Source organism: Netta rufina (assembly GCF_964035555.1).
Source record: "Netta rufina genome assembly, chromosome: 4".
Lineage (NCBI taxonomy): Eukaryota > Metazoa > Chordata > Aves > Anseriformes > Anatidae > Netta > Netta rufina.
In genome coordinates, this window is record NC_140127.1 from 64,677,270 (window position 1) to 64,693,536 (window position 16,267).

The 16,267-nt window shown below is 33.0% G+C and overlaps 1 protein-coding gene across 1 annotated transcript in view; it reads right to left on the minus strand.

The window, feature by feature from the left end:
• The window catches only part of JAKMIP1 (janus kinase and microtubule interacting protein 1), a gene marked incomplete at its 3' end in the record, with an annotated part of 86,593 nt that overhangs the window by 23,930 nt on the left and 46,396 nt on the right, over positions 1–16,267 (minus strand). Inside the window, exons 11-17 of the mRNA XM_084285503.1 lie at positions 14,461–14,544; positions 11,353–11,415; positions 9,965–10,063; positions 6,823–6,924; positions 3,722–3,775; positions 3,231–3,296; positions 158–226 (exon numbers count right to left, since the gene is read on the minus strand). Coding sequence (XP_084141629.1) covers positions 158–226; positions 3,231–3,296; positions 3,722–3,775; positions 6,823–6,924; positions 9,965–10,063; positions 11,353–11,415; positions 14,461–14,544 — 537 coding nt within the window. The remainder of the gene's footprint in view (positions 1–157; positions 227–3,230; positions 3,297–3,721; positions 3,776–6,822; positions 6,925–9,964; positions 10,064–11,352; positions 11,416–14,460; positions 14,545–16,267) is intronic.

The following is a 16,267-nucleotide window of genomic DNA, read 5'->3' on the forward strand; positions in this document are numbered from 1 at the left end:
AGCATTAAACTGGGATAGTACTTACCAGTTCCACCATGAAGCAATCTCAGTTAAGCAGAGAAAGGCAGCATGTCAATCTGTGCTGAAGTTTATACACTTTCCCTTGAAAAGATTTTTTTTAGCTAAATGAATTCTGGTTTTGGTGACCTTTACTTACCTTCTCATTCTCCAGATCTAACATCTTCTGTGTCAGTGCAGCTTCTGTCCCCTCTATCTGTTTTAACCACTACATGAATATAGTAGCATGAAGAGGAAAAAATAAAAAGTGAAAAAACAGAGTTTGTGAAAAATTTTCACCGAACATTTTGCAAGTTTGTTGCCAACATTCCCAGGCATATGCTTCCCCCTTATTATCTATTCACTTTGAAGTTACACTTGAATAAGCAGGTTGTGGAAACAGGCAGAATGGAGGACTATAGAAACATAATCAAAAACAGTAAGTGGAGGCTATCTTCTTATTAAAGTTTCTTTCCTCCTGTAAACTTCAAGATGCAACATAGATTTGGGTAAGCAATGCAAAATTAATCTTTTTTTTTTTTTTTTTTTTTTTTTCTCCAACTTGATATACTTGTTGGCTTGATTTACAAAATAATAAGATTTCAGGGCACCAGTTCTGCACTTTTCCAGATGTAGGCCAGTTCCCATTAAGATCAACCATAGCTTTGCCAATGATGAATGCTTACTAATATTAGATTACTCCTATTTAGTTTAATTCTTTGATAAGCATTGCACAACTTGTTGTTGTTTTAATTTGTTTTTTAATTTGGGATTTTGATTTCAAGAATAGCAAAATGTGCATTCATGAATTCATGCATTTAGACCTTCCACTATTTAAGAGACTAATGGATAAAAAAAATAAATGAATTTTGCTTTATCTATTTAGTATATTTAGCTTTGCATACAGAGTTGAAAGAAGTGTGCAGGAACATCATATCCCCCAGAGATTCTGTTCTCATCATAATCTTTGTTTTCTTCATTTTGAAGGTGACAGACTGACGATATTGCTAAACAAAGCCCCACTGCTGATAAAGGATACTGCAAGACAGTGAGCATTCTGAACCCTTTAAATCTATAGAAATTGGAAGTCCTCAGCATCTCTCACAGTTATTCTCAATAAAGAGTTTTTTCTTTAAGGATTAATTGGAAGAATTAAAGTTCTAATTTTTGGAGTTAATAGAATTGATAAAAAAAAATAACCATTGAGTGTGATTAATTAGCATACATGAATGTGACTGGCACATCTTGTACGCTACATAGGGTAGCACCCTTACTTTACCAAAACATCTAATTATGAGTTGTGATTACTATATGGTACTTTGTAATTAAGGAACTATAGGAATGTACATGGGATGTTGTGTGTTCCTCACATAGCAGGACATCTGAGATAGTTACATTTTAATAGAAGAGGCAGTAGTAGGGTTGTTTTAATCTAAATTAAGTCTACACATTCAGTAGAATGGATGTTAAAGCAATAATCTAGTTTTACTTATCAGATTTTGTCTTTTCTTTTTCATTTTAGCTTCTCAATGAGTACTGTAAAACATACAATATTGTGCAAATATGTGATATGTTTCTCTTCTCAAGGACAACATAAAACTGTTTTCTCTTATTCTTTGTCTTGGTTAAATTTGGATATGGATAGTGTCTCCTCTTACGAAGAAACTTAGTTATTTGATGTCATTCATTACCCTTTACCTCAAATGTTCATCAGGAAAAAAGACAAAAGATTTTGTGTTTCTCAGAGTACCCTCTTCATTCAATTGGCTATCAGGTTGTGCTTATGAGTTTACTGTGAGAGACTTCACTAAAATGGCAAAAAATTGATATAGAGAGATAAAATGAACTATTTTCTTTTCAGTCTTAAAGTGCAGTCTATTAGCCTATGTAAGATAAAATGAAATATTTAATCTTTCTGATAGAGTGGTGAGTTTCTGATCATCACATTATATGATAAAACCACCATAAAAATCCATTAAGGCAAACTATGACTGCACAAAACAAAGAAACAAAAGCAATCAACCAAACAAATAAACCCCCCACAATTTTACCTGGGTAAAAATTACACTATAACTTTCACATTCAAAAATTAATAAATAAGGATTAATTTTTAATTTTATGGCTCTATTTATTTAAGGAATTACTTCTATTGACAAAGCTGCCAATACCTTATTACTAATGGAAATAACTTACAGATAACAAAGTGTATGTTGTACGTTGCACTGACACAAATTAAACAATCTCACTAATTCCACTGGCACTTTTTATGCAGACATTTATTTATTTGAACAATATTAACCTAATCTCACCCCTAAAGTCTGGCCATGTCTTAGGCTTGCATACTGGGGTTCCTCCACCTTATTTATTGAATTTAAAGGAAAATTAAAGGATCATCAGCTCCTCTTTTTCATGCGATGAGGCAATCAAAAGGATAGCGCTTTTAGCCCTCCTCCTCCTTTTTATATTGCTTATAGCAATTGCTCAGTTAAGCTAATGATTGTCAAATTACCTTATTTAGATTACCTACATTAAGATATTTGGATAAGTAGATTATCAAAATTGTGTCAATTAAAGCAATAATTACTTGTTAAACAAAATGCTCAATTTTTACTTTTAAAGTTCTGTTTCTGAATTTTAAAAGTAAATCTAGGAAAGATTTACTATCAGCCTACAAAAGAGTGAAGCTTCTTCAGAGTAAAAGACAAGTGCTTCTTAGTTCTAAATGACATCATTATTCATATACAGATTATATTCTCTCTGTAATTGGAGAATTAAAGAGCTAGCCATGTGGAATTGAGTGACCTGACTAATAATCTGTCTTGCACAAGTTCTTTTTTGTTATCTATGCCCATTAATTTACAGATGAAAGCAGCACAGGCTACTCAGAAATTTTTCAGTCATATGTCATGTGATTTACAGAGAACCTCACAGCACACCTGGTCCCAAGAGGGTACTGGCATTTCTTGAAATGAAGTTGCTCTCGTTTAGTGACATTTTAGTAACTTATTCTAAGGGAACATCCCCAGAAGAAATTTTTATTTTTAAATTGGGTTTATTCTGAATATTTGATTGTACCTCAACACATCACAATCCCAACAAAGCCATGTAAGGATGAATACATGCTCTAGTCCAGATGCATTTAACAGAAAAGCCATGCTTCCCTGGCAAAGTTACATCAGATCTTAGCAGACATGGTCAGTCTTTAGGCAGACAAAAATCTTTACTGAATTCACCTTTTCACAGAGAGAAAGTACAGTCCCAGCTTGGATTATTGCAACCTGTTCTTCATTTCTCAAATTCTAAAATACAAAACAAACAAACAAATAAAATAAACAAAAAGATGCATTTTAAATTGGATTGGAAATCTATTCTTCAACATGTGATAAATTTTAAATTAAATTACAGTTATAAATTCTGTACATTTCAGAATCAAAGTATCAAAGTAAAGAAACTATAATATTTGGTATTGTATAAATGAGACCAAAATGGGTCCCATGATTGAAAATATTGAAAGTACTTAGTTTCCGCTTGAATTCAGTATGACACTCAGTAATAACTTTGCAATTGCTCATTATTTAGTGAGACCTGTTTTCCATTTGAGGATTTTGAAATTTCTTTCTTTTCTTTTTTTTTAGATAGAAAAATTCCAGTGCTGTGAGGAAAAAAAAAGTGCTTTAAAATAACCACAAAACTAGAAGTATGTTAGAAAGTAAAAAATTGTTACCCCATTATCTCCAAGAATATCTAGCTTCTTCATAAGTTCTGATATATTCACATCCTGAAAAAGATGTTCAACATATTTTTATAAAGGAGTTGAGAAACAATTTTGCATGCTACATTTTATGTACCCTTGTACTCTTCATTCACTTTGCATGCAAAAAAACGAAATGCAAATAAATTAAATGTTAGTTTTGCATCACAATTATGAACGTGTTACTTTCACGTGATACTTTCAGAAACAAAGCCAACTGTCACTTGATTACAGCAAGCAACCCCAAGGTCTGTGCATTAGGTCAGACTGTACTGTTTCACATTTATCATCCTGCTGACGGATGCAGAAGAAAAATCAAAACTGATAAACAGGCCTAAATGACTGCTTTTTTTTTTTTTTTTTTCTTCTGTTTGTTTGGAGTGGAGTTTGAAGCGCATCAGGCTATGTAAGTCAAAGGGACAGCAAAATAATTGTTAAGAAGGTGTTTTCTGTTTGTTTGTTTGTTTGTTTGTTTTTGTTTTGTTTTTCTTCCCCTTTGTTAAGCAAAAGAAGAGTTCCATATCAGACTCAGAGGGGCAGAAGTGAATATGCACAGTGGGCTGAACATGTTCTTCCAAATATTACTAGCTCACAGTTTTTGTGAGTAGAAAGTCACATTTCTTTGCCAGTCAACCCCCCAGATCCACAAAGAGCAGCAACCAGCCCATCCCTATTAAGTGTCTAGTCACTGCGCTGCAATTAAGAAAAGCTCTCCACTGATTAAAAATAATTAAATAAATAAATAAAAATTAATAAATAATAGGAATAAATTTGCAGACGATGCTTTCATTTGTTGAAACTGTTCATGCAACTGTTTAACCTCCAATAGTAGCACACTCCAGAACTATCCTGAGTATGACCCGCCAGTTAATGTGGACCAAAGATATTCCCATTGACAGCTTGTATGTGGCCATGCTGTTTGTGAAGGTAGTGAGTCTTGACAGCATGAGCAAAGACCAGCTTATGTTAGTCCAAAATGCTTAATTTACACACAAAAAAAGACAGCCATGATAATGCGGGTACTCTCAACTTCTCATATTCAGCACTTCTTAGTAGAGGTCAGCAGTTCACAGTGGCTGTGTCTTGGCTCATTAGTTTCATTACTTACAGTGCATAGTGCTGGTTTACATCTGTGTTGCACAACTGCATTATTTGGGAGTCAGGATGATTGATCTTTCAATTTCTTTAAAGCCAAATTAGCTATGCTTGCAAATTACATAACTACATCAGAACAGATCTGCTCATGATTCTATATCCAACAGACTCCAGAGAGTAAAGCTTAATAATGAATTGAAAGATTTCTTGAAAACCAGACACAGTTGTGGGAGAGAGTCCATACAAATTAGACTATCCTGGCTCCAAAATAGGAATAATGTGTTGTTTTCAAGTTGGTCTATCCTGGGAAGTGCCCTTCCTCACTCCCCTCTCTCCCCCAACACTTCAGCAATACTGCAGAAACTACTAGAGTAGTTTCTAAACAGTGCACATCAGTAATTTAAGAATGGTGCAGAGCTTAAAATACACTTCAATTTAAAATTAAAGCTGTTGATTTTGATCAGCTGTGACAATGTTGAGTAAGAACTTCTTTCGCTGATCAGTTACACTGGTGAGGAATGGAATTCAGAAGGATATGCTAGTTCTAGGCCCTCTTAACCTATAAATAATCATTCTAATTAATTGTAATATCACTCATTGTGATATCTAGTTTTCTGCCAATGGCTAACAATTTTGAAAGATACTGAAAACACAAAAAGAAAGCAATTTCAGTATGCCCATATCAGGTGACTGTCCCTGCTTCCAGGCAAGTAAACTGAAAAGAGGTTTCAAAAGCAAACAAACAAACAAAACCCTGCCATTTATATTTAGGAAATAAAATGTTCTGCAACAGAAGGCAATGCATAAAAACAAATGAGTTCCAGAACCTGTACATGCTACAACGAATATGCAAGTTAGAATAATAGATAAGTTAAAAAGCAGATCCGGCATCCCATGGAAGGTCTATTTGAAAGGCAATACATTAATTGATGACTCTTGATGTGGTGTTGGGAAATGACTAACCAACCAAACATGTAGGTTTTACCTTAAACCTATCAGGTGTAACCTTTTTTTTTCTTTTTTTTTTTCTTTTTTTTTTTTTTCTAAGACTACTCAGTCTTGCCTATACATAAAAGAGAGAGGGGCTATATAGCCTATAATTTCAGTTGATTTCCACTACTGAAAGTATTGCACTTATTAAGGGACTGAATAGAAACCAGTCTTCTGTTAGGGAGCTTGTAAACACAATTACAAATACAGGCAAAAATTACTAGTGTGTGCTATTGATTGTAACACAGAGATATTCCACCTAAGTTACTGATGGAGAAATCAGCCTGGCCTGTTACACAACATTACTATCAAGACAAGCCTGAATTCAGTCTTAGGTGAACCAGCATGCAAATCAGTTTGTATGGTTAGCCTATTGAAAGGGGTATAAAAGTAGAAAGAACAATCTTTTCTTTCTAGTAACACAAGCTAACCAAGTGAGATCCTAATGTTTGTCTTGTGCTTGATCTAAAATGATAGTCTCACCTGTTTGAATAGCTTTTGGATCAGGCACCTCATGCTTCAAGGCCCTGATCCAGGCAAATAACCTAAGCATATTAATTCAACACACAAAATGTCTAGGGACTTCATGAAATTGGTTGTAAAATAGTATGTGAATGTGGTATTTCTGACCTTAGATGCAAGTATTTATTGTGAAGGAAAGACAAAAGTACTGTAACTAGCCTGACAATGACTCATATCAAACCCCACATTCTTCTCTGCAATGTTTTTACAGCAGTTACCTAGACTGTACACTAATTATCTTGACTGGCTATCCTTAATTTTCATGAATGAACTCCTGACAGACTACCAGATTCCAACCAAATCATATTTGTATGAAATCCTTTTCCCAGTTATAAATATATTTGCTTACTATATGTATTTTTCATATTTTCTTCCCTACAGTGAGACGATAAAAATGGCAAACCGTTCATTTGCGTATTGTGTTCTTCATTTTGGCCATCCAACTGTTCCTAACTTCCCACATATACCTTTATTCCTTCATGTTGACAGAACAGTTGAAGCGCACTTCCATTGTTTTCAGGGAAGGTGGTTATATGAAGATTAAATGCTGGTGACCTTCGTTCTCTCTCCTGAGGAAAGATTTCGTTTAAAAACAATATGTGTGATTACATGTAAACAATTATTTCCCACCTTTACAAAATAGACTTGTAAATTAAAAAGACAGATTCCTATTCATATTCCAAATATTTCCTCCTACTTTCTTTCTTTCTTTTATACTTGTAGGCTGTTGGACATAGCTATGAAAAAAAAAAATAAAAAATTTCAGATTCTAACAAATTCCATGCACACAGTTTCTGCAAAGTTAACAGACACGCTCCAGAGCCAGAAAACTTTGCACGTTGCCCAAATAATTCACTGGAACTGAAAAAACTTCTTTGCAATAACTAATGTCAGTTGTAACCTCATTTCACTATTGCTTTCTTTCATTGAACAAATGATTACTTAGGAAGAATAAACTGCAGGAAAAAAAAAATCAACAAATATTATCACAGATTTTCTCAATAAAATTAAAAGTATGTATCCACTCCTTGTTTATTCTTTAGTTAACTTTTGTATTAAAGCATGTGAAATCCCCAGACCTATTCTCTGTACAACCCAGGATGCTGGGTTTTAGCACAAATATGCCTTTGTGCTAAAGCTAAAAAATTATAAATTTTTATTTGTCTAAAACTAATAGTGTTTCTAAAACATCCAGACCATCTACTTGATTTTCATATGTTGCTTCAAAATATCATTGCTATTATTTATTTGGAAGACAAAAATACTGTAAAACAATAAGTAAGACATCTTATTAAATGAAGTTTTAACATGGTTGTGAAAATGACTGTACTGAAGACCCTGGAAACCAAGGCCCTGGATCTTACTCTGAACTCACTATGGCCATGGGAACGTGAGTGAAGAAAATCATATTTCTTCTCCATACAACAATGAGAGGTACCGACAACAAGACCTTCAGTTTCAATGAAAGAGAGTTTCTGCAAATATTTTACTTCTTCTGTCCATCCATGCATGCCTGATTTCCTAAGCCATAAAATGTGGCACTTTAATTGATAATGGCGGGAATAAGGGATGAATACATTCACTTAAGCAGATTACAAAGCATGGCAACTCTTGTTCATTAACTAGTCTAAACCTAATTTGAAATTACAATGTTGAGAGAAATATCTCTGTGCTCTGTATATTTCCTCCCCCCCCCCCCCCCACAAAGGCTCTATTTTAAATAATTTTCCTGTTAACAGCCTAATTTTGAAATAGACTTAAGTGACATAGCTATTGTAATACAAAACCAGAAGCTTAATTCTTCTGTGATCATTATAGATTTTTTTTTTTAATTAATCACTTGTTATTGCACTAAACTTACATGGATTTGCTTGCATTAAATGATAAAAAAAGATTCAGTTTTCCACCCTAATCAATTTTTTATCTGAAATAATTAACTGTTCTGAGAAAAATACTGCTCTGATTATGAGAAGCATTTACAATTTTACTAAAGAATTAACATTGTCAATCACATTTGTGTCTATGCGCTTGCCTACTAAGGAGAAAAATCTTTTATTGCAATCACACAAAAATACTCTCATTGTTATTCTGTGAAACAAGTCTTCAAAGATTTGGCAGATAACAAAACTAGACACATTATACTGAGCTACTTTTCATGTAATTCTTGTATGTGGAAAATACTTTTATGAAGGATGTTTTGAAGCACTTTTTTTTTTTCTTTCTTTTTCCTTTTACAAGTATATATATATATATTTCAGATTGTTTTACTTCTAAAAGCACGTTTTAGGGAGCAGATTCTAGGGTAACTGCCAATTTAATGCTAAAGTGTTCAGCATTTTACTCTACAGTTGCTTAACAGAATACAAATAATATATATTACAAAGCACTTTTATCTTCCAGAATACCTACTGAAATTCCAATAATCTAAATCCTTAATTTAGAATATAATGTGCTATGACATTAAAAGGTATGGTAGATAAAATAAAAGATTACAAAATAGACTAAGAAATATCAAAGACAAAATGCAGAATGTCCATATAACAGGATGACATGACATTTTCATCTTTATCAGAGAAGTTATACATGCCAAGATTTTTGGTGAAACGTGCTGGATGAAAATTATGGAGGAGTGACTTTGACAGGTTTCTTGGAGAGTCTATTCTAAATGGTGTTAAGAAGGCTGATGATCTTTGAAACTGAACAATATGTTACCAGGCAATACGACTGTGTGATAATGCATCACACCCAACTAGTTTACTAAATTCCACACAGGCCCCATTTATGAGGCAATGAGAACCATTGCTTTCTACTGTGATCACAGGCTACATGTTCAAATTTTTATTCACAAAAATTATTCAGTTATTTCATTAACTCAAAGTATAGAATTTGCTAAAGAAGTTTGCTAGGGGCAACATACTACTTCCACATACACACTGTGTAAGTGGTGTACTTCACCACTAACTGACATTCTCAGAGGTTTTTTTTCCTTCTTTTAACTGAGTGATGAAAATTATTTCAATTCCATGACCATTTTATCCAATCAGAAAATGGATTCAGGTAAGAGAAATGATTTCAAAGCTGCTATCAAAATGTGTTCTTTTAAGATCATTTTACTTCATATTAATGCTGTCAATCTTAAATCAATGTAGTTAAAAGCAATTATACATTGATGTGATGGATGTGTCAGATCTTTAGATTTCACTGCATGCAAGATGTGAGAAGGTGTGTTAATTGAAGCAATGCCAACCAATGCTGTAGTATACATACTGAGTGATTTTACATGCAGGAAAGGAGTAGTTATGGAAATGAAACAAATAAAAAAGGCAAAATACTGCAAAACAAAATATTTTATTAGATGTAAAACAAACTATATGCAATATATATTAGCTATATTACATCTTCATAAACATTAGTGAGCACTCTCTCCAAAACACATTAAGGCAGCGGCATCAATTTCATTATCCCAAGATACAACATTTAAAAAATAGATACCTAAGTGATTTCCCTTAAACATGCACCAGACATCAGTAATCTTTACAGGAATTTCAGCTTGGGTTCAAACATAATTTCTGCTCCATTTGAGAGTTTGCAACAGAGAGAATCTCTTACTTCAAGCTCTAGCACTCTGAATTCTAACAGCTCATTCTGGTCTTTTGCATCTTGCATCTCATTCTTCAGCTGATGCTCTTCTTGTTCCATTCTGTAAATCTAGGAGACAAATACATCATTAACACCCTGCAAACAATGGAAAAGACATCATACTAAGCTATGGATCAGGGCTTTAGACAAAACGTTTTTTTTTTTTTTTTTTCTTTTTTTCAGTTTCTCAGCAGCTACTAGACCTTGTCTTGGAGATAAAGAAGGAACTTACCATCAGAAAAGTATTTTTAAGAACTGACAGCAGAAAATAGTCTATGATCTCTTAGAATAAAAACGTGGAAGCCAGTAAGAAAAGTGATATGAATACTGTATCTAAACAAATTAAAAATATAACCTTTCTTTTAAAATCAGGTGAATAAAACTGGATTCAATTAACATATGCACAGACTGTTCTTATTGTCTTTGCATAACCAGACATTTACATTTTACAGCATATGAAACACAATAATGGAGAGTATTTTAATGTCTAATTTTTAATTTTCCAGACTTTTGCTTTAGGGCACTAACAATGACAAAACAGAAATTCAAATCTGACTCTGTTATGCCACCTAATAGTTTTGGTCTACTGGCTAGCTTAACTGGGTGATCTTTTTATTTGTATGAAACTAAACAGAAGTGTAGCACCTGGTGGAACGTGCTATAGCATTTAGAATACCTGTGTAAGTGTCTGAATAAATGAAGTCCAGCTGTAACTGCTTTTAGTCATGCACTTTTCTTTATCTTGTTTCAATTGTATTAATATTGATCTGCTAATAACAATAATAATTGCTACATTCTGAGTACCAACTAACATTCCCTGCAGCATCAGTGAAGGACAATGAGGATGCTTAGCTCTGAATACTTCAGAAAGGAAATGATACAATAGACTTAAATCAACTAGTATTACTTAATGTGTGGAAAAAGTAATTTCTACACACTTAATGTGTGTAAAAATTTTTACACACTTAATGTGTGTAAAAATCCAAGGCTGGAGTGAGCAGGAAATTTTAGTTGAGGTTTAAAATTTAGCAGTCCTGACAATAGTCATACTTGTGTAACTGGTAAAATATAGCATTCCACATTATCATGAATATTTTAGATTATGTTTTGGCAGAAACTAGAAACATCAGTGGCCTGTACAAAATGTAATTCCACAGTAAAGAGCAGCTTCCATTCCCAAAGAACACAAAAGCATATTGATAATGGTATTTTAATCAGAATTTCTGTTTCTGGAGAAAAATAAAGTGTGCAATTTTCATGTTGATGTTCCAGTATTTGGTACATTCATTTCCTTTTACCATTCATTTTATGATAAAGGGCAGCAATTGTGAAAAAAATCCCAGACTCTGAACACATACCTTCTCTAGCAACTCCTGATTTGTTCTGATTAGTAGCTGCTTTTCTTCTACCCATTTTGAATCCTATGAGGAAGAAGAGGATTAAAAAGATATATATTCATTTATACATATAGTTAAACAAGACAAATAAACACACTAATTACAAGATTCCAGACACCGTTGCACATTCAAGTATAAAAATGGTCACACATCAAAGAATCATAACTATTTCAAGGACAAAGAGCAACTGAAACTGCAGAGAAAATAAAAGTTCGTTTCTTTCCCTGAAGCTGTCTCCTGTCTCCTAATTTGTTCCAGCCAAGTATTTACTTTAAAATGTTTCCATATTGAAGTAGTGGGTAGAGAGAGTTACATGACATTTTGTGATTTAAAATAAATAAATAATTTATTTATTTATTTATTCAGCTATTTATTTTTCCATTGCAAAGAGTTGGGAAGTTTCTTGCAAAAGCACCCCATTTTGTGTTCTATAACATAAATCCTAATGGAGAAAGGGAAGAAAAAGGAAAATAACTTTCAGGGACATACAGTTTCAATTGTTCTTGAACAGTTCTTCCCAAAAAAAGTGTGAGGATCAAGCTAATACACAGTATTTATGACAAGGAATTCAAGGTATGGAGGAAAGACAGTGATATATGATGGTCTTCTAATAAAAAATGTATTTCTATTTGATCATTTGCTCCAAAGCTCCTCTTTGCTTTTATGTTTTTCCATGGATTCAGAAGGTTTCATCAAATATCCTTATAAAGACCCAAATTACAAAAACAAAGTTGGACATTCATATTTAATGGATTTTAACAGTCAAATTCACTCTGTTCTCTTTGTAGAGAAACATACAACCTAGTTCATTGTGCTCTAATTAGTTTAATAAGACAATGTCCAACAACTTATATGACATTGCATCCTTAAATCAAATTATTTTCTTGCTAAAAAGGACAATTCATTTAAAATCTAAATCTCTTCACTACAGCATTAAGGCTGATACTTCTTTTTTGTCATCTACATGTAGGTATTTGCACATTGATGCTGCACTAGAAATTAAGGAAATCTAGCTAGCCAAGCCCCTCAGCTAGATTTGAAAAATCCAACAAAAACACTCCAAGACAATATTTATTTCAAATACCCTGTTTTTTCCACTTTCTGTAGACGTTTCATATTCATGAATATGAATATGAAATTTTTGAAAAGGAAAAAAAGTTTTTTTTCTCCTTTTTTTCTCCTTTTCTCACTTACATACAAGAATGGGCAAGCACATTTTAATTTTCATGCAGTAAACAAGTTCTTCAGTGTTATGGTGTTAAAAATGTTATGCTGAGAAAAATGTACTAAAATGAGTACTGGAAAAAAATGTATTTGGAAAGAATTTTTGAAATAAATGAAATGAAGGAGTCAAGTTTCAAAATATTTTTTAACAACATGATTTTAATTTTCTGGTTTGAATTTGACTTCAGGAAAATTGTGAAGGTATTTGCAGTTTCTGTTTCTTACAGCTGTAATATAATACTAATAATTCCTGGGATAATGCACTAGAATCTTTTATTTCACTGTTTATTTTTGGAAAACATTTTAAGGATGGATTCCCCAAATGAACATTTCGCAAGTGTTACTAAATTATCAGTACTACCTTCTAGATGATGGAAAAAAAAATAATGAAAAAAAATCACATAGTGCACAAAGAAGTCAGTTTATCATCACCACCTTTTATTTTGTTGAATATAAATACTATCAGGTTAGGAAAACTGAATAAATAGGTTCTCAGGATCTCAGGAAGACACTGAGACCACTTCTGTGAAAAGGTAATGCTAGGGTACAAACTAGCCCACTAGGGACAATATTGTATTTCTCCTTCTGATGTCACATTCCTGTTGGCCATCTCAGATTACCAAGAGATACAAGGTTGCAAATGTGGTTACGAGGTGTTATTATTAAGAGTTATTATTATTATAAAGTAATAACTAACTGAATTCTGATTTCCAAGTATACCTTTTTCATGTACCATTCCAGAAACAGAAGTCACAGAAGTATTTCTTACATGTGTATCCATGGTTGCTTATCTTATTCACATACATTGAACTTATTTCTTACACTGTAATAGTCAATTATTTTGTTAATATTTTCAATTACACAGCAATTTGCCTACAGCACCTTTATCATCAACAAACTAAAATGTCCACAGTTGATCCTCAAGAGGTTTTCAGTTCCAATTGCTATTCCAAAACCTCAGTGGGCCAATATTGTTAGATTGGTAACATATTACTTATTTTAGTAATATTTTATTTACATACAATTTACTAAGCAAATTGAAATTTGTGTGGAAGTGAGCATAAACAATTTTATCAATTTTTATCCTTAATTTGAATATGGTCCCCTTTGAATTTATACAGAATTTTACAGAAACCTTTCTTACACAGAATAAATAGTATTATTTGTAAGTTGCTTTTATTTGATGCTACAGGATTATTAGTCTTTGAAATGCATCTCTGTAGATAAATGTGTCTTATTTTATTACCATATTACCTGCAATCTTAAATTACTACTTTAAACAATAAACAAAGCACAAAATAACCTCCCTGATATTCTCAGTGTGTTCTAGTAGTTATGCAAATGAACATCTTTTAAATGCAGTTCTAAAACTCTAACCAGCCTTCCTGAAGATCCTGGACTTTTTAAAATATGCACTAGTAGCATTTACAAGATACACTGAAGCATGAGACCTACTTTTATCCTGTGTGGTGGTATGGAAGCATCTTTTTCCTACACTATGCACCAAAAATATTCTAAAATACAAATACAGAATACACATCTTGTTGGAATATATAGCAAAGAAACAAAACAGAAGAAAAGTCTGCACTGAATGACAATGGGAACAGAATTTAGAATGCATGTATATGTGGATACTCCAATATCACACTTTAGTGTTAGAAAATTAATCTTTGATGGACTTTTTTTTAGTGTATGTAATATTTTCCTCTAAGTAATCCACTGCTGGAGTAATAATTAGGCTGCATCAGTCACACTAACACACCAGCAGGCAATGAAGATGGCAAGGGCACCACTGCATGCAAGGGAGAAAATGACATGGCAGAGGACATTAAGAGAGCCTTTTACCTGTCCTTTCTCGATTAGAGCTTTCTCCAGGTCCTCAATTTTTGCCTGACACCTGAGAAGATCAGTTTGCAGTTGTTCACGAGTCTGGGGGGAAAAGAAAAGTGTTATAAATTGTGTGCATATGCATGCACATACAAATGAACCGATATATTTAATCTTATACAGAATCAAAGGATGATTTTCACCCACCTGTGGGTCATCCAGTCAGCTTTTAATGGCTTTTATTAAAGTAATTGTTTTTGGCTGTACGTTACAAAATACCTAAAAGCATCAGTTAAATAATGTTTTTCTTTCCTAACCTATGAAGATATTAACATCACATATTGAGTGACAAAACTCTTTCCAGAAGAGAAAGAAAATGTTAGGAACAGAAAGAGTAATTCATAAGAAGAAGATATTCGTAAGGTAACTAGGCAGAAAGGACAAGACAGAATTGCAAAAAGCAGTGAATAAATTAATAACAGCCTCTGATTTTTAAAACGGCTAAGAATGAATAAAACATATAGACCCAAAATAATTCGTTTCTCCCATAAACAACATATACCACTCATTTTTCCTCTTTCTACATGATTCTTAAACTATCAAATAGGTATTACCCACTGAGTTCAGAGATGACCTAGAAGAATCTGCATCATATAAGGCACCAAACAAAAAGTGTACAAAACTAAGGATATCTGGAGATCCTCAGTCAATGAGACTCCTTGGAACTGCTGCAAGAATTTTCTGACCCAACTTTAGGTACCTTTTACCCACACAGTTCAAAAATTCCCACAAGGATCTCCTTCTGCGTCTTCACATCCTTGTTGTTTACCTCAAGCCTCATCCTTGAACGTAGCAGGAAATGTTCATCACACAAGAAAATTGGGCCAAAACTAACCATGAAAAAAGCTGCCTTCTGAAAACCTTCTGACTCCCTCAAACAATGAATTTGTATGAATGTGACAAAAAAGATGAAAATGCCTTTAACAACAAAGAGCAACCATTCTAAAATGTATTAAGGAACATTTTTCAAATGCCTGCAAAATAAATTTTTTAAAGCTATTACAAAAATATTCATATCCTTGTTTCCCTTCCCATGAAGGCAAATGAAATATATAATGATCTCTCATAAATGTCAAATACATCAGTACCTCTGAAATCTTAATTTAACAGTATATGTAAAAATGCTCCCAGACTTTTTTTTTTTTTTTTTTAAGAAATAAAACAAATACTTTGCTAATCTTTGAGATTAAATGAACATCAGCTGCAATCACATGATATTGTTAACATTGTAACAGCCTTTTGGAATAGTAGAAATTGCCACACAATGGCCAGGGGAAAAGCAACTCTTATTCCAACCAAAAGCATGTGCAGTGAAATACTACCACAAATATTCTTCAACCATGCTATCATACATCAGAGAGGCTTCAAATAAAAAAATAAAAAATAAAAAAATAAAAAATGATAGATACTAAAGGACAATGTCTAACAGGTGAAGGTAGCCAGACTATGGCATTAGACCACTCAGTTCTGTCTCTAGATTTACATCTACCTTGAGAAATTATCTACTGCTCTTGTCCTCAGCTGAGCTTCCTAGGTAGGGTCTCAAATGTGACTAAGCTTTTGTATGATGTTGAGAACTCTAACAAAAAAAGCTATATAGAAGGAATTCCTCTGTTATAAGAACTGTACTTCACAGAAAAGAATAAGTGAATATTGGTTGAAAACCAGACAAACTTGGGAAAAAAAAAAAAAAAAGACACATTTTAAAAGTACAATCTGAATTTCCTACATACTGGCTCTAGGGATAATAGACCAGCATTTTAAG